Source organism: Stegostoma tigrinum, chromosome 31 (genome assembly GCF_030684315.1).
Source record: "Stegostoma tigrinum isolate sSteTig4 chromosome 31, sSteTig4.hap1, whole genome shotgun sequence".
In the NCBI taxonomy this organism is placed as follows: domain Eukaryota; kingdom Metazoa; phylum Chordata; class Chondrichthyes; order Orectolobiformes; family Stegostomatidae; genus Stegostoma; species Stegostoma tigrinum.
In genome coordinates, this window is record NC_081384.1 from 18,891,483 (window position 1) to 18,914,585 (window position 23,103).

At 41.2% G+C, this 23,103-nt stretch overlaps 1 protein-coding gene across 5 annotated transcripts in view; it reads right to left on the minus strand.

The window, feature by feature from the left end:
• Window positions 1-23,103, minus strand: part of mpp2b (MAGUK p55 scaffold protein 2b) — a 529,160-nt gene that overhangs the window by 74,109 nt on the left and 431,948 nt on the right. For all 5 annotated transcript variants that reach the window (XM_048560704.1, XM_048560703.1, XM_048560705.2 and 2 more), the window contains 2 exons: window positions 12,349-12,501; window positions 8,788-8,943 (listed from right to left, as the gene is read on the minus strand). In XM_048560704.1, coding sequence (XP_048416661.1) covers window positions 8,788-8,943; window positions 12,349-12,501 — 309 coding nt within the window. The remainder of the gene's footprint in view (window positions 1-8,787; window positions 8,944-12,348; window positions 12,502-23,103) is intronic.

Below are 23,103 nucleotides of genomic sequence, written 5' to 3' on the forward strand. Positions count from 1 at the left end.
AAATGTTCCCAGAGTACCCTTTGAGGCAGTACATTCCACATTTCAACCAGTTGGACCTCAAAGAATGTGAGTATCCTGATTGGGGGCTTTTAATCTGGTCAAATCAGGATGCACTGGCTGACAGACATGAACAGGAGTGTTAGACATCCAGACTACTCTGACAGCTGGCTCTGAGAAAGATGGATCAGTGTCAAGGATATTCCATGTGTAAATAAAGAGTAACCTGGTGATGGTATACTAGCCTCTGTGTATTTATTCAGTGGCAATGAAGGAAAAGCAAGGTCCTGAAGAAATTCATTCACAACGGTCATCTTTAAGTTGGGGATAAGCATTGATGGCAGCACATTATTTGGGAAGCTTTACCCCTTCAACATTGCCATCGAAGACTGGGCCCAATATGTGCAAAGAATGTGTTTTTTTATGGGCAAATGACATTGGGGCAGATGAAAAGCAATGGGAAGTCTCCTTACAGTTTGTGGACCAACAGCTTTTTCGGTAATTTGGTGCCTAACTTTTCTGAGGCAACAGATATCAAAACATTTGAAAAGTTGACAGACTTAGTTAAAGAAAGTTATGACCGCAAGCCTCCTCTAATTTTGAGATACTAATGGTTTAATTTGGCAATTTGAGAATCAGGGGAATCCATATTCGGATTTTTGACTCGATTAAGACAACTGGGCAAGGCAGATAACTTTGGTTTAACCATTAATGAGATGTTGATAGTCGGACCTGTTTGGTATGTGGAATCAATGACTTAACCATGCAAAAGTGGCTAATAGCTGAAAGCTAATGGGACATCAAACAGACACTACAACTGGCTTTATCGTTGGAAATTGCAGCAAGAGCAAGCATATGAGTTGCAGGGTATTCTGATAGAAGTGGACACCCTTACCAGTCCAACAGAGTTTCAGGAACACCACTTGAGTGAAGGCAATTGCTTAGCTTCACACAGGACATATCCTGAACAGAGGAACACTGGGTCAGCCCCCAGCAAAATCCCAAAACAAAGCCAAGTCTCAGCCAAATAGTTAAAATTTTCTTCAGGATCAAGGCTGGCAAGCCATTGTAGTTGCTACTGGCACATGGACTTGATACAGCAAAAAAGTCCCACCAGACCTGAATTGAGGAAGGGAAATCTTAGGCCGGTACCTACAAAAGTGCACACCTTAGAAGGTCTACATACATCTGGTTTGGAACAGTTCAATTCCTCAGCAACATCCAAATCAGAACCAATCAAAATAAACATTTGGTTAAATGGTCCCGGTTCTAACAGACGTTGGTACAAAGTGTCGCCGTATCATTGGTCACAGAAACAGTCTCTAACAAAGTTCCGTCTGGATTCCAGCCCTTAAGTTTGCGCAATGCCTCAACTAAACTGAGAACCTATATCAGTGAATCTTTACAGATTAAGGGCATTACTTTGTTTCTGGTCTCTTCTGAAAAGCAGCTGGTTCAGTTACTACTGATTGTAGAAAAAGACTTGGGGCCCAAACTTGATGGGGTGAAATTGGTTGAGGCAACATTGGGTCAACATTTTTCCTTTAGAAAATGGTTGCCTGATTGGTACTAATTAAATCCACAGAAGTTTTCCAGGAAGGTCTAGGGACTGTCAAAGGAGCAAAGGCCAACTTGCACATTGATGAGAAGCAATTTCTGATTCTGCAAGGCCCGTCCAGTGTCACTTGACTTATGGGTGAAAGTACAGGAGAAATACAAAGGTTAGAGGTGAACGAATCTTCAAACCAATTCAGTTTGCACAATGGGCAGCACTGGTCATATCGATTGTGAAGCTCAATGGGTCAGTTCGCCTTTGTGAAGATTTTAAACAAATGGCAAACCAGTTTTTGCAGCGGCGTAAATAACCAATCCCCTCCCTCTTCTTGGGTTTTCTTTGTGCTGGGTAAAATAAAATTGTCTTGCATGAAGTCCAAGATTTGTGTGCTTAATTTGTCTATCAAATTGTTTGTATCCAAGTTAATATTTGGATAGTGATATCCCCAAGTTTTATTTCTTTATTTTTGGTGCACTCAGAAATTCACCTCCATATTTACCCATCTAAGTCTCTCCTATTTAGGGGTCTATTGTAAACATCTAACAGTGCAACTGCTCCTCTTTTGTTTGTGAACTCAACCTATAAGGCTTCATTTGATGCTTCATTTCGTATGTCATCTCTCATCATAGCTGCAAATCAATGATCGTATAGCTATGTTTTTGCCTGTCCTTTCTTTTCATCCTGGCTGAAAGTTTCTATATTCAAGGATTTTGAGCTCCCATCCTAGCCTTTCTTTAAGCAATGCTTCTGTTAAAGCAATGATATGCTGTTATGTGTCTATCTGCACCCTCAGCTCATTAGCCTTATTCTAAAATGCCCCTTACATTTATGCATATGTCTTTTAAAACTGCCCAGTTTCTATGTTGCCCATTTTAAAATCTCCACTTCCTCTCTATTTCAACGTGACGTATTAGGTCTCTGCTTCACATTTCCTGGCCTAAATTAGCTGTCAGGTTCCCCTCCCCCTGTCAATCTCACTTCAACCCAGCTCAACGACGAAAACAAATCTTCCAGAGAGGGTATTTGGCCTGATCCTGCTCAGTTGTGGACCATCTAGTTTTGTAGGCCGTACAATCCCCAGAATCTGTCCCCCCGATCAGCAAATTCACATGGCCAGGAAGGAGAGATTATACCTGGAGTGAGACACAGTCTGAGTAGGTATAAAGTTCAGTGAATTTGGTGGCAATATGGTATTCAGTGCAGGGTGGAAAGCTGCTTTTTGGGTTTTTTTTGACTCATATTTTGTAAGAGTCATATTTTAAGAGGATAAATTCAAGGCCAGGATCATGGCCCAGCACTGATGTCACAGTTAAACTGTAAGTTCTTTGGTTGGTGATAGCCACTAATCTGATGATCTATTATAGGTTTCCTTCAGATTGACGGTAAATAGAGGAAATATATACAGGCTGCAAACGAAAAGACAAGTACAAAATTTATACAAATCAAATTAAGGACTAAGTAAATAAAATCGAGAAGCTGTTCCATGTGATACATTGCAGCAGCATAATGTGACCATTGGCGGACCGCATTGTGTTCAGAGTGACCGCATCATAACAAGTGTTGGTTGCCTGTGGAAATTTGGCTCAGGCTGGAAAAGGAGAGGGTGGATCCTGTCAGGTTGTTCCCTGAGCAGACTGTCAAAGTCAGTTGGCAGAATGTCTCATCAGCAGAACTTTCTAACAAGTACCAAGATATCACTTGGCTGGTGGTGAGAATGCCACTACCTTATTATGATCCTTCTTGTAAGCCCAGTCGGTTTGCGCCACTGCACACTGCCCTCAAAGCAGCTGTGATATGGTTGAGACTGTCACGTATCTCTTTCTGGAATGTGCCTTTGCAAAGGAAGTCTGGAGGGAAATGCAGCAAGTCTTGTCAAAGTTCGTCCCAAGTTGCTCCATGACCAGGGCTCTGTGCTCTATGATCTGTTCCCTGGGACGCACACCGAAATAAACATTGACTGAGCCTGGAGGACTGTCACATCGGTAAAAGATGGTCTTTCATCTGCCCAAAACTTGTTGGTCTTCCAGAACAAGGAGTTGACCTCAACCGAGTGTTGCAGACTGGTATGTTCCGAGATCCAGGACTACATGCTGAGGGATGCACTAAAGCTTGGGGCTGCTGCCACTTAAGTGCAGTGGTGAAAGACCACTGCCTGAGGTCTTCCTACTGAAGTTAAATGCAGGTCTGTTCAGTTAATGTACCGACCTCATGCCTACGATGCATATAAATATAGTTTTATTTATGTAAGAGACATCTCTGGTTTGTTAGATACAGTCAAATGCCAATGTTTTGTTTCTTTGATATGCTACTGTATGGAACTGAACAGCGTTTGTGTCTATAATGATACTTTTTATGAATAAATGTTATTTTTGAAATAAATAAAAATGTTCATGAGCTGGAATCTGAGTTTTGAATACTGCAACACATCAGGGAGGGTGGAGAGTTACCTAGATGTTGTGTTTCAAGAGGCAGTCACACCCCTTAGATTAACAACCTTGAATTTGGTCAGTGGTCAGGGACAGGAGGGTGTATCTATGAGTTAGGCAGGCTTGGGGATCGAGAATGTAGTGCAAAAGGAGCCTCAGCACTTCAGCTTGTTTAACGGGTTTGAGATTTTTGCTCCATATGTGGATGGGAGCAGGGCTGTAGGGTGAATGAGAAAACTGACCATAGCACTATGGGACAGGGAGCCATTCAAGAGGAGTGAGGAAAGAGAAATGCAGTTATAATTGGGGGCAGTATAATTAGGGGAATAGACACTGCTCTTTGTAGCCAGGATTGAGGGTGGCGAAGGCTGTGTACCTGCCTGGTGCCTGGGTCCAGGATATCTCACAGGGTTACAGAAGAACTTGGAGTGGTATAGGTAGAAAGAGGAAAGAGTTCTGCTGAAGAAATATGAGCAGCCAGGGGCTAAATTAAAAAGCAGAATCCACAAGGTAATCATCTCTAGGCTACTAGCTGAGCCACAAGCAAACTGACACAGGGTCAACAAGATTTCACAGGTAAAAACTTAGCTCAAAGATTGGTGTGGGAGAAACAGGCTTGAATTCGAAACCTCTTTAATTTTGTTGACCCTGAGCCAATTTGCACCACTTTGCGGGAATCTCATACTCAAGATCATTCAAACTGGAGAAGAAGCATGTACATAGGTGCTAACTATCTTCAGCAACTCTGACAGGCCCAGCTGACGGCCAGTGTAAATAGTGGAAAGAATGTCTGGAAGCCTGAATATCCCACACATCCACTGTAGCAAATACCACCTTTCCCATTTGTGGTAGGGTGTGTGGACCTCGCATTAGACTGTTTAGACACCTCAAGGGCCTACCAAGCCAGAAAGTCATCCTGGATCCCAAGGGACTGCTGAAGATGAAGACAGAATAGAACTGTGTGTGTGCCAAACACTGAAAGCAGCATCTTATACAGGGTTAAATGATCTCACAATTAACAGATCAAACGATTGTGTAGAATTGGGATCAAATTGGGATTGTCAAGGATCCAAAGTGCAGAACAGGCTCATTGGATGAAATAAACTTCTTCTGTTCCTTTGTTCTTATTTGTGACTATTAGCTCCTCAACTTCTACCAATATTAATCTACAGTAGGCTTCTGGGAGATATTAAAACCCATTGGAAAAATCCATTTATTTTAATTTCAATGGTTTTCCTCAAAATTCAAAAAGGTTCTGAGCTCCTTCAAGGCCCTGTTCTATCAGATTAAGTAAAGTACTTCATTTGAGGGGCAACTTATTCACACAAAGGATGGCATGTACATGGAACAAATTGCTAGAGGAAGTGGTAGAGGCAGGTACAATTACAACATTTAAAGACATTTAGACAGGTACGTAGTTAGGAAAGGTTTAGAGGGAAATGGGCAAAATGCAGGCAAATGGGACTGGTTCACTTTCAGAAACCTGGTTGGCATCGTCAAAATGGGCCAAAGGGACTGTTCCCGGGCTGCGAGACCCTATGACTAAATCTGACGCTCACCGTCCTACATCGGCTTTTCGAACATGTACCGAATTCTCCTACGTCTTTGCTTCTTAGCACATAGGCCTGGGAATAATCCAGGATGATGTTTTCAATGTCCTCCATCCAATCTCCTACATATCTTCCTGCAATCTGCTTTCAGGGCATCCTCCCCATTCCTGCCTAAGTAACCCACTCTGTACCATGACCTCTGGCTAATCATCCTTTCTCATGCAGAAGGTCCTGCAGCCACTTCATAACATCCCTTTCGCTGGTATCAAGGAGGCAATAAGTTACTTTGACAGCCACGGAAACTGTGCCTGGTCCCTGACGATGGAATGTGCTATTACTTTTGCTCTTCTCTTCATCTTCCTCGCCCTCTATAGCTCTGAGACACCTGTGGTGCCATCAACTTGACTCTGAATGTGCTCTCCTGAGGAACAATTCTCCTCAATAGTCTCCAAAATGGAATACCAGTTAGCAAGCATGGTAGACTCAGGGGACTTATGCACTGCCTGCCTGGTTCTCTGTGTGATGGTCACCCATTCCCTCACTGTTTGTACAGTTCTAACCTGTGGTGTGACCACCTCCTGAAGTTCGCTATCTAAAGCCTTTGCCTCGTGCTTACAGAGAGACATCTCGAGCTGCAGTAGTTCTGAAATCCAGAGCTCAAGCTTGTGCAGCAAATGATTCCATCTGTGATGACTGTACATCTGTAACTTCACACATTCTGCAGCATGAACACTCCTGTTGGTCAAGCTGACCTGCCATCCTGTAACTCATCTAAAAAATTAGATCAAGAGAAAAACTTACTATTGCTCATCTGTCAGCTTCTTCCCCTATACTGAAGTGACAGCCAACTACAGAAGACTGCTCCAAGGTGGACACTCCTCACTCACTCTGTTTTCAAGCTCTCAGGCCTATCCCTGTCTCGGCTGCCTATCTTGTGGTTATGAGTCATTTGGAGATAACAAGAACTGCAGACGAAAAGTCCTGATGAGGAGCCCAGGCCCCAAACATCTACATTCCTGCTCCTCTGATGCAGCCTGACCTGCTGTGTTCCTCCAGCTCCACACTGTATTGCCTGTCTTGTAGTTCTTACTTCACCTGCTCCTCTGGCTCTGTCAGCTTCTGAGTCTTATTCCATATACTAGTATTCGACAGCCTCACTCCTGATGTTCATTGTTATTGTGAGGTGTGTAGAACAGTGTCTCCTTTGATTCTTATCATTGTATCATTGTGAAAAAGTTATGAGAAAATAAGCAACTCTGTATTTCCATTAAAACGTAAATCACTATCTATGGCCCCAAAAGGAAATTGAAACCAATATGAAATGTCATACTATGGCAGTTTGCAGTGACACATTATTTGCACACTATGTGCTTAAGAGCCACTGGAATATATTGTGACTTCTATCCTTATTTAGAGACAACTTACCACCTATACAAAAGTAATTTCCCAAGCTGCATCCATAGTAATTTTTAATCATTCTTTGTATTAGAAATCCATGAAATTAGTAGCAATTCTTACCCCTGGGATGTGTTATATATTGGTTTGAGCACCTTTGTTGAATCTAAACAGGTACCTTACAGAAAAGTTATTTATAATTAACTCATTCTATGACTCCAAGATAAGTAATTATTTTCACACTGAATGTAACTATAATTATTTTCTGTATTGACTACATCAAGTCTTACCTTCGTCATTCTGCAGTTCACCGTTCTTAAAGCATTTCCTGTGCTAGCCTGCCTCATTTTGCAAAACCATGAGTTTTGCAGATTAGTGTTATAAGACAAACACAACAATAAACAGTACATAAAGAATGTGATATGTCATGTAATTTGATGCATTAAAAACTGAAGGTCTGATGCAGGATTATTAGTAGTAATCAAACTTCACAATATAGATCACAGATACATCACCTTCTGTTAGTCTGTCTTTTCTGCTATCCTCGTTTCTACAGGTTGGACATGGCTCCTGTTCTATTTTTCCGCATTTATGGGAAAACTGCTGCAGCTGTTTCTCATTGGCTGCTTCAGGATTACTGACCAGGATTTTCTGCTGTTCTTTCTGCTTATCATCAGGCCTATAGGAAGGGCTTATAGGCTGACAATCAGCTTGTTTCGTTGCCTGATGATTGCACTTTCCTCATTCAAATTTGACCCCAGAATGTCTGGACCAAGGATGGGAGGTCACCACTTTGCCACTTTCTTAGTAATCCTGTTAAACCCCTTTGACTTGTTTAGTGTCTCATCACAAGTATAACAATAACAACATGACTTGTATTTATATGACCTTTCTAAAGTAGGTGGTTTTGGTAATGAAATGGATATGAGGTTTGAAACCTAGGTCGAGTTTTAATAGGATGCTAAGGTTGTAGACAGTATGGTCTGGTTCAATCTGAGGCAGTGAGCAGGGAGAGGAAAGGAATCACAAATGTGGGAAGACATTTGGTGGAAGGAAAGTAACACAAAAACAAAATTCTACAGATAATCAAAAACAGGAATAAAAACAGAAAATGTTGGTTTTGCTCAACAGGCCAGACAGCATCTGTGGCAAGACAAACTCAGTTAATGTTTCAAATTGATGGCTTCCCTCTCAAATCAATAACATGGTTTTGGCCGGGAAGAAGCATCTGGTCTAGCTGACTTTGGATACAGATGTCAGAGGGCACTGCTTGCATCTTCTTGCCACTTTGTTTTTTAGAACTCACAAACAGATAGGGAGCCATAGTTTATATGCAGGCAGGATGGAATTCCAGTTCTGTCACGACTGTTCAATTAGGTACAGCTTTAGGCTGCTGCGAATAGGTGTGCTTTTGAAACTGAGAAAGCAGAACATAGATCACAAAGTGACTTACAATCATTTAATGTATTGGCAAACAGACTTCCCTTTACAATCCAATTTCTTAAATGAGCTGAGATAAGACAGCAATAGTGTGCTCCTGATATTTGGACTGGATTTGCTGTGAGCTGAGCTCCTCCTCTCTGGGAATTTGGAATTACCTTTCCAATTTTGGCTATGCTAGCTTGGGGAGAACGGGTACTCCCTGATAGCAAAGATATGAGGAATTAGTGAGAGTTACTCTGACCCCATTGGCAAGTCACTGAATCGCACTACCAAAGCCCTGAAGCAAGGGGACAGGTTTCAACATTGTAACAAATGTACCTAAAATCCTTGTCAAAACTCTCAGCTTGGTAAAATGAGTCTCACCATCCAGTGTTTTGAATGTCTCAAACAATAAAGAACAGTTTTGGATTTTTGCACGTACCAAATGTTCACCCTTAACCTTGCGAATCCCCACCATTCGGACAGCATCTGGTGGAACAGGCTGATTGTTGAATGTAGAGTCCATTAGAGACTCTGGACTTGGGGGTGGAGTTTCGTAGTTCTTGGAGGCAACAGTATCGTGAGCTTCCAACAGGGACTGTGGAGTGAACAGGACATGTACTTAGTGACAAACTCTTAGGAACTGATTATGAAAAACTGACGTTTCAAACTATAAAACATTTCTACGGACCACCCTTGAAAATAATTTGTTTTAAGTTTTAGATATTTTAATCAACTGGTCACCTATGCTATGTGGGACTTGAAGTGCAGTCTTCAGACTCAGAGGCAGGGACACTACCACTGCATCACAAAAGACCTTGGGTCAAGTTTTGCACATACATCAATAAATGCTACAGAGGAATGTGTTGCCTCTTTCCTGCAGAGGAATACACTTTAATAATACTGCTGTATAATTCCTTGTGTGATCAAACACAATAATTCTGCACATTTGTAGAACAGGAGAAACTTTAAAAGTTTTATATAACTGTAATACTCTAAATATCAACCTTCATTTCAGCATTTGGAGGATTTTTTTTGATATAATGGTACTGACTACAGAACCAAATGTATCTGCTGCCTAAACATTAATCAAATTCAACACTTATTAACTGGTACCAATTAACTCAATGTTTTTGTGTGTGAATTGAGTCATTCTATTTGCTGCTTGGGATAACTACCTTGCAGCCCTGTGACACATTTGATAAATTCTATTATCCATGGCATGAGTTGCATTTGCTTAGGGTTGTGCCGTTGTCATTTGGACCTAAAACCAAGCACGTTGCAAGGGACCTTTAGCTAATTTAGAGTTGCTTGATTGACCCACTCAGAGATCTGGAGCCACAGCTGTACATTTTTGAAGTTTTGCTTTTGGTAATCCTAATCTTCAGACAAATGGTGCCTTTTTGTAGGTGTTCAATCACAACAACAACATCGCTCATAATTTGTCAAAACAGGAATAAATGAGAAAATCACAAAAGATTTGGGGAACAGTGAACTACCCACATTTTTTATTATCTCCTTGAACCATCCTAAAAAGAAATCAGTGTTTTTCCCAGGGACAAGTGGACCTATTGAATCCAGAAAGGATTCCTTCACTGGGTATATAAATATCATGACTGTGTTGTGGATGTTTTTGACATATGAGGGATGGAACTAAACCACTGCAAAATAACAAATGCATATTAATAACTTACTTATAGAGAAATGGTCCAGAGAAATGGGCCCTTAATCTTCCATCATGAGATATCACTGATGAGGCATGATACCTATTAGTCTAACAGCTATTAACACCTACGCTACATGGAGCAATGTGATGGATACCTCAGAGACAGAAACTTGGTTCAGCATGGCCATCCTCCAGGGCAGGACAAAGCTGCTGCAATGGTACAAGTATTTCCAGTCTCACGTGAACTGGAGAGATATATTGTCCAGCCTCTGAAAGAAATGCCACTTTGCATCTGATTTGCAACCATGCTTGTTGCAGAGGTTTCCAATTAGAAACTCAAGGGGAAAAAAAATGAAACTATCTGAAGCAAAATTGGCACTCATGAAAATTAAATTGGCTTCACTGTTACACAAAAGGCAGGGATTGAGGTTTTACATTCAGCACAGTGAGCAGCTAGACATAGAAAGCATGAACCCATGATTCATTGAGCATTGTTAAGGGCCAATAATTAATGGCTCAATGGCCAAACAAGTGATGAGATTTCATGCAATTTTTCACATTTACTGCTTCTTCTGTGATTTTCTTGCTGGGTATCACATTTTTTTTGTTTAAGAGTCTCAATGCAAAGGCTGCTGTTAGATTTTTTAAAAATCAACCTGTACAGATGTGTTAGCACACACCTCTAACAGCAGGTTGGACTTCAATCCAGGCCCTTTCAAGATATTTTATATCAATCTGCTTGGTGATGTTATTAAACACTTCTGCAGCAGGTGGGAATTAAACTTAGCATCCTGGCTCAGAGACAGGGACACTAGCACAAGGCCATAAAAGCTCTCCAGGCTGCTTTGAAATGGGCATGAACAGCAGTAATTCTCTGGCTCTATTAAGGGTGGACAATTTAATTGAAGTTCTGTCCAAACTATTAAATTCTTTATTTGTTTTGAAACCTGTACCAATGGAGTGTGATTACTCCATTCATGGTTTAGCAGCAACACATCTATCAAATGAACTATTTAATTGAATGAGAGTATGTTATATTTGATTGCTGTAGGAAATTGTTTGAAGGAACATTGCACTCTTGTCATTAAAAAATCAAATAAAAGGTCTTGTTTCAGTAGCTGCTTCAAAATTAGCACCAATGGAAGCTTAAATTGATTGGAATTTTATCGTTACCTCAGTGCGCTGTTTGGTAAATTGATTACTAAGAGACCGCTGTGCTATTTAGCGGGCAAATCTCATCATGGTGTTTAGCAGAAAATTTATAGCGAAAGGACTCTACTATAGCTTAACCTGAAGATCAGTAAAGAACTGAATGGACACAAAAGTCAGACAAATACCCTAGATTTTGTTCCCCTCAAAATCTGTCCTTCTCCAGAAATTATACTTCTGTTATGCTTACAATGTTTCTAGTTAAACACAAACAACAGCACGTGTGAAGTCATTCTAGGTTTTATTTTTCATTTTATAATATAATGCACAGGATTGAAGTTAAATGCAAAACAGCAGACAATGAGTAAATTAGCATCGCTTTGGGGAAGGTTATGAGAAACAATACATTACAATAGATGCCAGTCTACAACTTGGATATTTGGATCAAAGGGAGTCAAATTCAGAATAAGGTGATCTGTATCCACACCATTCATGATCGTAAATTTTCATGTTTCACAGAAAGGGAGGAGGGGATGACAGAAAGAAATTCTCTTCGCTGTAATGACATTCTGGTGTTATATAAATGTAACACAAATGAGTTATCATGGATTCTGTTTACTTGAAGATAACTGGTTGGTTTATTTATAACCAAATTAATAAATACAGTAATCTCCAAACACAGCCTGCGCCTTGAGTGCTGCAGACAGCCTATGGTCATGTTGACAACATTTGGGTAATTTGGCTCATTCCACATTGATCTCTTCAAGGGATATCACTCCAAAAATGATAAAACAACAACCCCAATTTAAAACAGAAAAGCATAAACCATAAATGGCAACGAAGTGGTGAGTTTTAGGTTAACTGGGTGACAGCATATTATCTAACAACGTTTGGACCAATTTTGAAAGATTAAAGGATTGTTTAGTGATGGTCCAATGATTGACTCATCAGGCATTTTATTACAGTTCCACTCACCTTTTGAATGCTTGACCATGGTAATAAGTGGGGATCGTCTTTTTGTTTTAAAAATGTTTCCTCATTTATGGTTAACCCAGTGATACTGTACAATTCAATTTGAGGGAGCGAAAATGTAATCTTTTTGAAGATTACAATTGGAATGAGAATGAAATGCATTGTAGCAGCTGTCATAAACAAAGGATATCAGATAATTGTAAGATTGCCCTTTACCTGAAAATGTGGTTCCTGGAGAATACGAGTGAGTTCAGCTGCAGAATCGTTCTCCTTTGCAATTGGGTTGATATCGTCAATGATCTCCTTCACTAACTCCAGGTTATTATCACGTACAGCCTCAAGTTTTGTGTCTTCTAATTTTTCATGGGCCTATGTGTTAAAAAAATAATGATTTATTAAAAACAGACACAGAATGCACTTCCTATCAGTAATAAGGGAATGACTAAAAGTCAATATTTCAGCTTCATATATTGTGATTGATTTACGCAACCACACAAATCCCCTCTTCGGAGAGGTGTGGCCAATGCACACACCATCACTGCCAGCTAAGGGGGCAAGGTTCAAACAAATGAAAGCAACATTTTACATAAAAGGAAATTCTTCTTCACTCTAACAGTTGTCAGTATAACAGATTTCATGAAAGGGGTCATGGAGCCAGAACCCTGGGATCTTGTAGGAACAGCTAGTCACACAATCTTTATAATCTGTATCGAGGAGCTTGAATGGCTTTCTTTCCATCTTGTGAATTTACAGTCTTGTGTGTGTGGTCTGGAATAAATTAATTTGTAAGAAAAACTGTGTACGTACATTCTTTATTCAATAGCAGGTTGCAATTGATGAACAGTTTAAAGTGGTTGGTGAGTGCTTTGTTAAGTGTATATGTTACTTCATCCATTTCTCCACAGGTGATATTTGACCTATTAACATCCCCCAGTTGATAGTATGTAAAGATCTGAGCTGCAGATATATAGAAAGTACTAGCTCTCCTGTGGAGTTACAGGGAGTGAAGACAGTGTAACATTCAGATAAATTATAGGTTAAGAGGCATGGTACAATTGGAGCAGAGCATACAAAGTTAATTCTGTTCATATTCAAAAGCTTTACTTTCTATTCTATACTCTTATAAAATCTATATTTCGATTTTATCACATTGCACAAGGAAATTTGGGAAACAATTCATTGTTGGATGTGAGTTTGTCTATAGTATAGTGAGTTACCAGTCTCTGACACTATATTGTCACCAGTGATGAGAGGATTTTTTTAAAGAAACAGATACACATAGTACATCAAAGAAAAATCAAGTGGTGCACCTTACAACTTCCCTTGTGCAAAGATGGATCATTTCAGCACAGCAGAAGACTTCCAGAGATGCCATATAACACTGTCAAAACTCTCCCATTTAAACAAGGGAAAGCACCAAGCACCTTGAGATCCTAGGTTTGGTTGGAGGTAGCCAAATATTCACTGTGGTCCTACGCTTTGGTATTCAAGCATGCAAAAATTGGGTTAAAAAGGGTAGGATATTTACAACAGTATTTCATCCATTTTTCAATAAATGGACTGAATTTGAGCACACTTGGATGCTGTTGGTAAAAGTAACATGAAAGCATTTGCCGCAGAAATAATAACAAACACAACTGCTGTGAAGTTCAAACCGGCCTCTGTACAAGAATAAATGCAGTTTGCTTTTCTCAAGTAAGCCAACATGTCTCCATGGGCTTAACTCCCTCAGATGTTTTCCATTAAAATTACAATCAGTACACGCACACACCCACATCATAATATGATGTTTATCAGTTCTTCAAAATAGAAAGTAACCATCAATGACATTAATTTGCCAGTAGAATCTCCTGGAACTTTGTTGATCCCCAAATTAACTTAAAGCTTCTATTTTAATATGTTTTTTTCTGAATTATCACTGCAGAAGTAAATGATTCAATTTCAAATGCCCTGGTCAGTTGGAAAATGGTCAGCAGTTTGCCACGGTTTTAATAGCTTTCCTATGTTGAGCAGTGATCAATCTGTTCAATGTGGTGAAGGGTACTGCTCATCTGTTCACAACATCATGGGATTCAAGCTCAAACTCAACAGCAGAGCCAACAAAGAATCTGAAGTTAATATAAATGAATTTTGCAAAGGTTCATTTTGATGTAGTAAATTAAAATTGATTTTGCGATATTAACTATTTTAAGGATGAGTGCATTCATAAAACATTCTTTTGCTCTTTACATACAGACTTAACCCACTTTTTACAAGGTTTAATGCCTCCACACAAATTATGGACAGAGAGGCATCATGCAAAGACATTGCGTTGAATCATCTCATATTTTGACTAAGTGTCATTTCATCAGATTTCACGGAAGGTTTCCCTTCATGAGGCCTTGTAGGTTTACTCGTGCATTTGTTCCAAACTTGCCTCATTAAGTACCATGCCCTTATGGTGCCCATCTTGTCTGATAGCAGCAAGATTCTCCCACTCAACACAACCTGAAGTACTTACTGTTGCCACAATATCCCGGGTTTCCTGATGCCAATGCTATTGTTAAAAGGTTGTTGTGCATCCTGCCAAGTGCTAGCAGTTCAGAGCTGCCCTCTGACATTGGTCCCAGACATGGCACAAAGGGGAAATTGGTACCTGCTTTACAGGCATTGACCTAGACTTTGTAAATGGGATGGCGTAAGAGGAGAACCATCCTCTACTTCCAGGATTGACTGAAGGAAACATGGCGCCTGACCCTGCCAGTCTGGTCCAAGATTGCCACTCTGTCTCCTCACACTCACTCTATCTCTGCTGCTGTACACACCTCCCTCCAAGGCTCATGCTTTACCACTCTCGCCGTCACATGCAACATCTTCCCTCACTTGCTCTAATCCACCAAATCCCCAGACTCACATTAATTCATTTAAGATGCCAACTCACTCACTCACCTGGGACACCTTACCATCTAATCTTGAATGGTACTAGCACTAAAAGCTGTACCAGTCACTTTCATCTCACCCAATACCTTCCTTGTCTCACTCTAGGAGAAAACAGTCCATGACAGGCAGAAAGAGCAAAATGGGTGGTGGGGTGCCTGACATTTGGCTCCTCACCCACCCCTATGGGGATAGGATCCTGACTTTCTGTCCTGAGCAGTGGACTGACCAAGTCCATGCCCCTGGACTGATGCTGCGGAAGACCTTTGACTGACTGAATGTGACCCCTGACTGACAGTGGCCATTTGGACATGACTAAAGACTGGAGACATGGCCATTTGGTAAAGCACTTGCAGTGCACTTCCCCCACATGTTCTAGGTGTGACTTTGAAATAGTTCAGTAAACTGTTCACCTGCTTGATTGACGATGGTTGACAACCATGACAAGCTACCTGGTTCCACGTCTGCCCTGAGCAGCAAAGCAAGACAGCAGTACTGGGAGCCTTTAAGCTTTGGCTGCATGGGCAAAGTGCAGCATGGCAAGGAATTGGTGAGAATCCAGGTAGACACAAAATGTGTGTGTGCTAAGAGAATGAATGAGTAGCCCTGAGACGCACTCTAGTCCAGTCTGACAGACAGGCTCCTGCCCCAGTGCACAAAGTGTCCTTAAAACAGCACTGTACTGAAAGGTGCTAATATACTCCAAACTACAGCTTTAAAGTGCAGACGTGGACTACAAGTGGATTGGAGTTGTGTCACAATAATGCAGGCAGGCTGGTACACAAACAATGCCAATGTTCATGGAAATGAGGTACTTGCGGTCATTGTAGCATGCCCTAAGATGTTGGCGCCAAGTCCAAGGTGGACGTCTGGAGGAGTAAGCAGCGAGTTGAAGCCACCAGGTGCCTGCTCCGACACCCATGTCGGCACACGGAGGGTGGATTGTATGTGGAATGAACTGCCAGAGGAAGTAGTAGATGTAGACTTACAATATTTAAAGGACATATGAATAGGTACATGAAAAGGAAAAGGTTTAGAGGGATATCGGCCAAACGCAGCAAGTGGGACTAACTTAGTTTGGGTAACTTGGTCATCATGGGTATGTTGGATTGAAGGTCTATTTCTGTGCTGTATGGCTCTAATTCTAAGCATTCGGTTTCTATCTGGTGGGTGATGGACTAGCGGCCTGCATATTCAGTTGAGATTAGGTATTATTGTAGGTGATAATAATTGATAATTTCCCTTTAATCGGCCTCTTGCTACATATGAGTGACAATCTTGTTTTGACATCCAAGACTTGGTTGGGAATTTGACTTTTAGGTCTGCCATGTAGCAATGGTCCTTGCTCAATGTCTCACCTGAATTTTACAAATTTCTTCCCACAGTCCACTTCACTCCGGGAAAGATAGATTGAGAAAATGTTAATCCACTGTGTTATCAATGGTGCTTATAATCATAGAATGCTGACAGTGTAGAAAGAGACCATTCAGCCCATTGAGTCTGCACTGACCCTTCGAAGAGCATCCCACCAGACCCACCTCCCCTACTCCATTCCCGTAACCCCAAACAACCCACATAGCTTGCACATCCCTGGATTAGCACAGCCAATCCACCCTAACCTAAACATCAATGGGCCGTGGGAAGAAACCCATACAGACATAGGATGAACGTGCATACTCCACAAAGACAGTTACTCGAGACTTGAATTGAACCAGGTGCTGTGATGGAGCAGTGTTAACCACCATTTCACCCATAAATCATTTGATTTGGTTTGATTTATTATTGGCACAACATCAAGATTCGGTGAAATATATTGTTTTGCGTGCTAACCAGACAAATCATACCTTACATAAGTGCATCAGGATAATAGAACAGAATGCAGAATGTAGTGTTACAGCTACAGAGAAGGTGCAGAGCAAGACCAACTTTAATACATGAAGGGTACATTCATAAGTCCGATAACAGCAGGGAAGAAGCTGTCCTCAAATCTGTTGTTTTGTGTTTACAAACGTTTGTATCTTCTGTCCAGTGGAGGAGGTAGAGGACAGTATAATAGGGGTGGGAGGGATATTTGGTTATATTGCTTGCTTTCCCAAGGCAGTGGGATGTGTAGACAGAGTCAACGGAAAGAAGGTTGATCTTCATGATGGACTGGGCTACATTTCTAACTGTGTAATTTCTTGTGGTCTCAGGCAAAATGCACTTCCACGCTATACCACGCTATGATGCATCTGAATAGGGTGCTTTTCATGGTGCATCTATTAAAGCTGTTAAGAGTCATTGTGGGCGTGCTGAATTTCCTTGGTCTTCTGAGGAAGTAGAGGTATTGGTGTGCTTTCTTGACTGTGACTTTGATGTGAATGGACCAGGACAGATTGTTGGTCATATTTCTTCTAGGAACTTGAAGCACTCAACCACCTCCACCTCAGCACCATTGATACAGATATGGGCATGTGCTCCACTCTGCTCCTGAAGTCGACGACCAGCTTCTTTGTTTCGTTGACATTGAGGGACAGATTGTTGCCTTTACACCATGTTTTTAAGCTGTCTATCTCTTTCCTATATTCCCTCTCATCATTGTTTAAAATTCAATCCATTACCATGGTGTCATCAGCAAATTCGTAAATGCCTTTAGAGCTGAATATGGCCACACATTTGTGAGTGTATAAGGAGTATAGTAAGGGACTGAATACTAGCCTTGCGGGACACCGGTGTCGAGGATTATTGTGGAGGAGGCTTTGTCACCTATTCTCAATTTCAAAGGGATCACGGAAGGCAAATACCAGTGGAAGTGCATTTTTTATTCACTTCAGTAATAACTGATTCAAAGCAGTTAATGCTCTAGGCAAAAAAAAGTTGTTTTGTGTTTATTCGGTTATGTGATGTAATGTGATGCCAGAGGCTTGATTTTCAAATGCACACTTTTTTCCAAAGTAACTTCACACTTTAAAATTAACACAGTGAATTACTTCAGACTAAATGTTTCTTAAAATACTTTGTTGTCTAACATGGCGCACTGACATTCCAATATCCAGTCCCAAAGTGCCAAGGGCATGAGTTTGAACTCTCACTTTATTCAGTTCCAGCATCAAGTGGGTACTGAGCATATTCATATCCCGACCCTAAACCCACCCCTGCCTCCCCCAACACACCCCCCGCCCCCATCCCCATGAATGGCATGGTCCTAAACACGGCTACTTAAATAAAGAATTGGAGAGAATTTTTTAAAATCCAACTTGCACAGTCATCTTTCTACACCAATGCTTTCCTTAACCTCATCCTATTGCCTCAAAATTAACTCAGCATTTTAAAAATTGTATCAGAGATAATAGGAACTGCAGATGCTGGAGAATCTGAGATAACAAAGTGTGGAGCTGGATGAACACAGCAGGCCAAGTAGCATCTTAGGAGCACATGGCCTGCTGCGTTCATCCAGCTCTACACTTTGTTATTTTTAAAACTGTTCTTGCGATATGGCTGACACAGTTATCGTGCATGGCAGCTCCCATCACAACGTTACGACGGATCTTCTTCCTGCCCTCCTGCAGTTTTCACACAAATTGTATTCCTACAAGGATGATAATTATGGAATTCCAACATTTGCATCCAGAGACAATGTGAGGATAGCTGTATAGGTCTATATTAATCTTCCAGCAGATGGTGATTCAATGATCTTGTTGCTCTTGTCCTTCTCAGTGACACAGTCTGGGATTTTCCAGCTTATGGACAAACTTCAAAAGCATTAGAGTTCCCAGAAGAGAAATACACAGCCTACAGACATGGAAAAAGCCAGCCAGACCACTTAGTAATCAGGCAGCTGATTGGCAACCGATGGGCATTACAACAGAGAGTGAGAAAGTCTGGGCCACCAATAGCAGCTCATCATGATCCAGGACACATAAGAGGCTATGGTTTCCTCTGGGACAACTCTGCCGACTCAACCAGCACCACCACAACCTTTCAGGATGAAGGGCTACCCATGGGAGGATCTCATGGGGCCAGTGTGATGGGAGAAATTTATAGGTTGAGTGGAAGCAAAGGCAGGATGGTAGCTGCCTGGGACCACTGCCCTACCACAATTCCAGTTCCTTGACTGTACACAGGGTAGGGTTGATTGAGAACCACCCGAAAGCTGACAGCCTAACAGTGATTAACCGGTGGGTAGTTAACTATTTTCCCTCCTGCCTGGAGCTGTAATAATTGCAGCTCTGGGGAAATTAGACCTTTATGGAATTATTCATTAACTCCTCAAAGACCTCAATTGACAATGTCATTGTCAGATAGATAAGTGGAGCTTCAGCCCTTTGACCCAGGATCTAATTAGGGACAAGGTCAGGGAGAGTTTGGATTGGCCATGATCCTGCCGAATTACATTACCGGGCCTGCCGAACTCTGTGTCTGTGGCGCTGTGAGATTAAGAAGTCCTGTCTTTGATGAACTGCTGCAATAAATCCTGTGGAGAGGCCTAGTGTGCTTTTCGTTAAAGTGGTTAAGACCAGTGTTACCACTGACCAACAAGATAATTTATTCTGAATGGTGTTGCACATCTGGGAGTGTTCTGCAAACATACAGGATGACTAATCCATCGTACTGAAAAGGACATTAACTTTAATGTCTGTAGTGTGCGAGTGACGTTAAACAGAAACACCTTCAGCACTGGGCAAAAGGCCTAAAATCACTATTTCTCCTTTCCGCAGACTAAAAATATTCAGCTGATATTTCAGTGTGTGCTGTCCTAATTTACCACAGTTGCAAACTGCAAATGAACTGACATAATACACACTTTCCAAGTCTCTTGTCACATCCCCAGTGTATGCATATAATTTACATCTTTCCCACATCAAAAACAACCGTCTTGAGGCAGTCTGCAACATTTCATTTTGAAATCTACATACACATTCTGCCAATGAACTATTCTGAAAAGAGAATTATTTTCTGAAGCAAAATGCTAAACATGAAATAGCTTTTACTTCCAGTGGTGAAACAGTTCAGACTTCATCACAAACAGTACTACAGGGAGTCAAGGTGATAAAATGGATCCTCCTTTTTAAAATTCCAAACAACTTGGTTTAGCAGAGCTTTAATTCCAGTCTGAAACTGAACGATAGAATGACAAAGATTATTCAGCCTTACATTCCTTCTAGTGTGAAAGCTCCTTAATCCTCCTCTCTGAGTGCAACTGTAGGTAAGCCACAAAGATGATGAGGTTCTACAAAATTCCTCATACACACCAGGGATCAAGCCAAAACATTGTAGAGTAGCTGAACTTACCATCCTGCATGGTTGGGTCAAGATTACATCAGTGTGTTGACACTTCAGCTTCAGCACAACAGTAGTCATATGTGAACTTGCTATTTATGAAGTACATTTGCTGTTAGTCAAAATGAGATAGCTTGTGGCACTGCAATTTATCATTTTTCAGGGAATCTGATGATGAAGGTCAGAGGCTTCTACACTTGAACTGCTCCCTGTGAAAATTCGTCACCAATGACTTCCAAGTCACTGATAATCTCGCTCCTGCAATGAAGCATGCAGTTAATATGTAACGTGTGGAGAGATGCCTACCCACTTAAATTATTGTAAAAAGCAGGCAGTACGAACATTACATGCTGCCTGAATCATGAATACGTCTGTTTTTGGGCGCAATCTAATTTCTCGGCTGTGGCCTTATGTCAAGGTGAAGTTTAAAAACTATATGATAGGTGCATTGAGTTGAATCAAACTTCAAGTAAAATATAACACACCAGTCTGGTGGTTGTAAGGAGGTCAGCCAGGTGCATCTCATAGATTATGAGTTCCCTGGTTGGACCAGATTAACAGCCCCAATCAGCGAGCTCTGGCTGACAGATATAAACAGGAGTATTAGAGGATCTGTTCACTCTGAGAATCTGAGAGCTGGCTTTGAGGAAGCTAGGCCAGTGCCAAGTACTATTCCCTTGTAAATAAAGGGTGACTTGGTGATGGGATACTGTTCTCTGTGGAGTTTTTTCAACAGGATGTGCAGAAAACTAATTAACTACAAAAAGGACTGTAGTTTCAGTCCAAGTCAAGACGCAGGCTAGCATGTGTGAAAAGGTCTTTCTAACTTCTTCTCACTCTTAAAGCCTCATATTTTCACAATTACTCAAACTACCCAGAAGTATTTGCAAGGGGCTACTCTTAGAGGTTTCTCTCCAACTTCACTGAGGCCCTAAAGTCTCTTAACATATATCCACCGCTCTCTGACGAATCTGGATAGACTACTGGCAGGTCTTTAATTGCCTAGCAATTATTAGGCACCTTGCATGAAAGGAGATCTCTCAGGTTTTGTCTGAACCACAAGGTAAACATCTGCCCTGATATTATCCCCCTGCCACGAACTTCACCAGCATTTACATGTTGCTTGTGTCCCTAAGCAATCTGGCCTTTACATTATTTTTCCTTATCTTTCTGTCGTATGCTCCCTGCGACTGGTTTATGACTTCCTTAAAGTGAAGGGCAGAAGAGGTCAGCTGAGGTGCAGTTGGATGATGGACAACATAGTGTGATTGCAGACGAGTTTACAATGAATGTGTGAAGATGGCACAAGACCGAGGGGCAAGATGCATCATGACAGCAGATTTCCTTAGGGAGTGGCTACACTGAGGACAGAATGAGCTTTGTTTCTGAAATGTTGCATTGTTTCCTGTAAAACAGAAATTAAAGCAATAACCTTTCATTTTAGCTATTTCATGCTGACGACTGAATATCTGCTTACTCTTAGAAAATTTCTAATTGCTAATTCCTTGACCATTTGCTTAAGCCCTGCAGCATTGCTTGAACTCAGGACTTTTTCACATAGAGATGAGAATGGTACTCCTGCACCAAGGCTGAGAATTAATAGATTTTAAATAAAAATAGGTTTCAAAGTTAAATCACAAGGTTTGGCATCCAAATAGGAGAAAATGCTTCATCAAAATCAATAGCAATTGTTGTTCCCTCTCCTCGCCATCTTAGTGTTCACTGTTCTTATGTTCAAAGTGTTGCTTCACTCCAGGACATTGGAAAAGCAATTTTCAGTGTGATTAGCAACTTTACCAAGTCCACCAGGGGCGGTTTGCGTTAGAGATGTCAAACTACGTAAAGATCACAAGAAAATCTTGAAAATAAATGTACTAAAAATAATGAGGAGATCATTCAGGTAGGAGAAATACAGGATGAAGCGTAAGAATTTTATCTTATGCTTTTAAATTTAAAAAATGTAAAACAGACTCTAACAACATCCTTTCAAATTCCTGGAGTAGAAATTAATCAGTGGCCAGCAATGAATGTCTGAACTACTGCTCTGGACTGGACCTCAGAACTCATTAGTTAGGCTAGGTGCCCACAGTACTGCAGTTAGCTCGGCTACAGTTTACAATTATTGGTTGGTGGAAGCCCAGATCTAAGTCCTGAGAAAGAGGGCAACTATTGGGATGCTGTAGATTTACGGTTCAATCTGTTCCTCTTGGCTTCAAAGAAAGGGAACTGCTGAGACCTGAGTGGAGCAGGTTTGGCTCCTGCTGTTTTAAAATTCGTTCACAGGATGCAGTTATCAGAGAACAGGGCACCATTCATTGCCCATTCCTAATTGCCCATAGGAGCGTTAGGAATAAACCGCATTGCTGTGGATGTTGAGTCACATGTAGATCAGATCAGGCAAAAATTTCCTTACCTAAAGCACAAGAGTGTGGCACAGTGGCTCAGTGGTTAGCACTGCTGTCTCACAAGGACCCACGTTTGATTCCACGCTTGGGCGACTGTCTGCATGGAGTTTGCACATTCTCCCTGTGTCTGCATGGGTTTCCTTCAGGTGCTCCAGTTACATACCACAGTCCAAAGACGTGCAGGCTAGGTTGACTGGCCAGGCTAAATTACCCGTAGTGTCCAGGGATGTGTAGATTAGGTGGGTTACAAGGGAATGGGTTTGGATGGGATGCTTTGAGGGCAGACTTGTTGGGCCAAAGGGCCTGTTTCCACACTGTAGAGATTCTATGATTAGGTGAACCAGATGGGTTTTTTGCAACCATCAGCAGTGTTTCCATGGTCAATATTAGG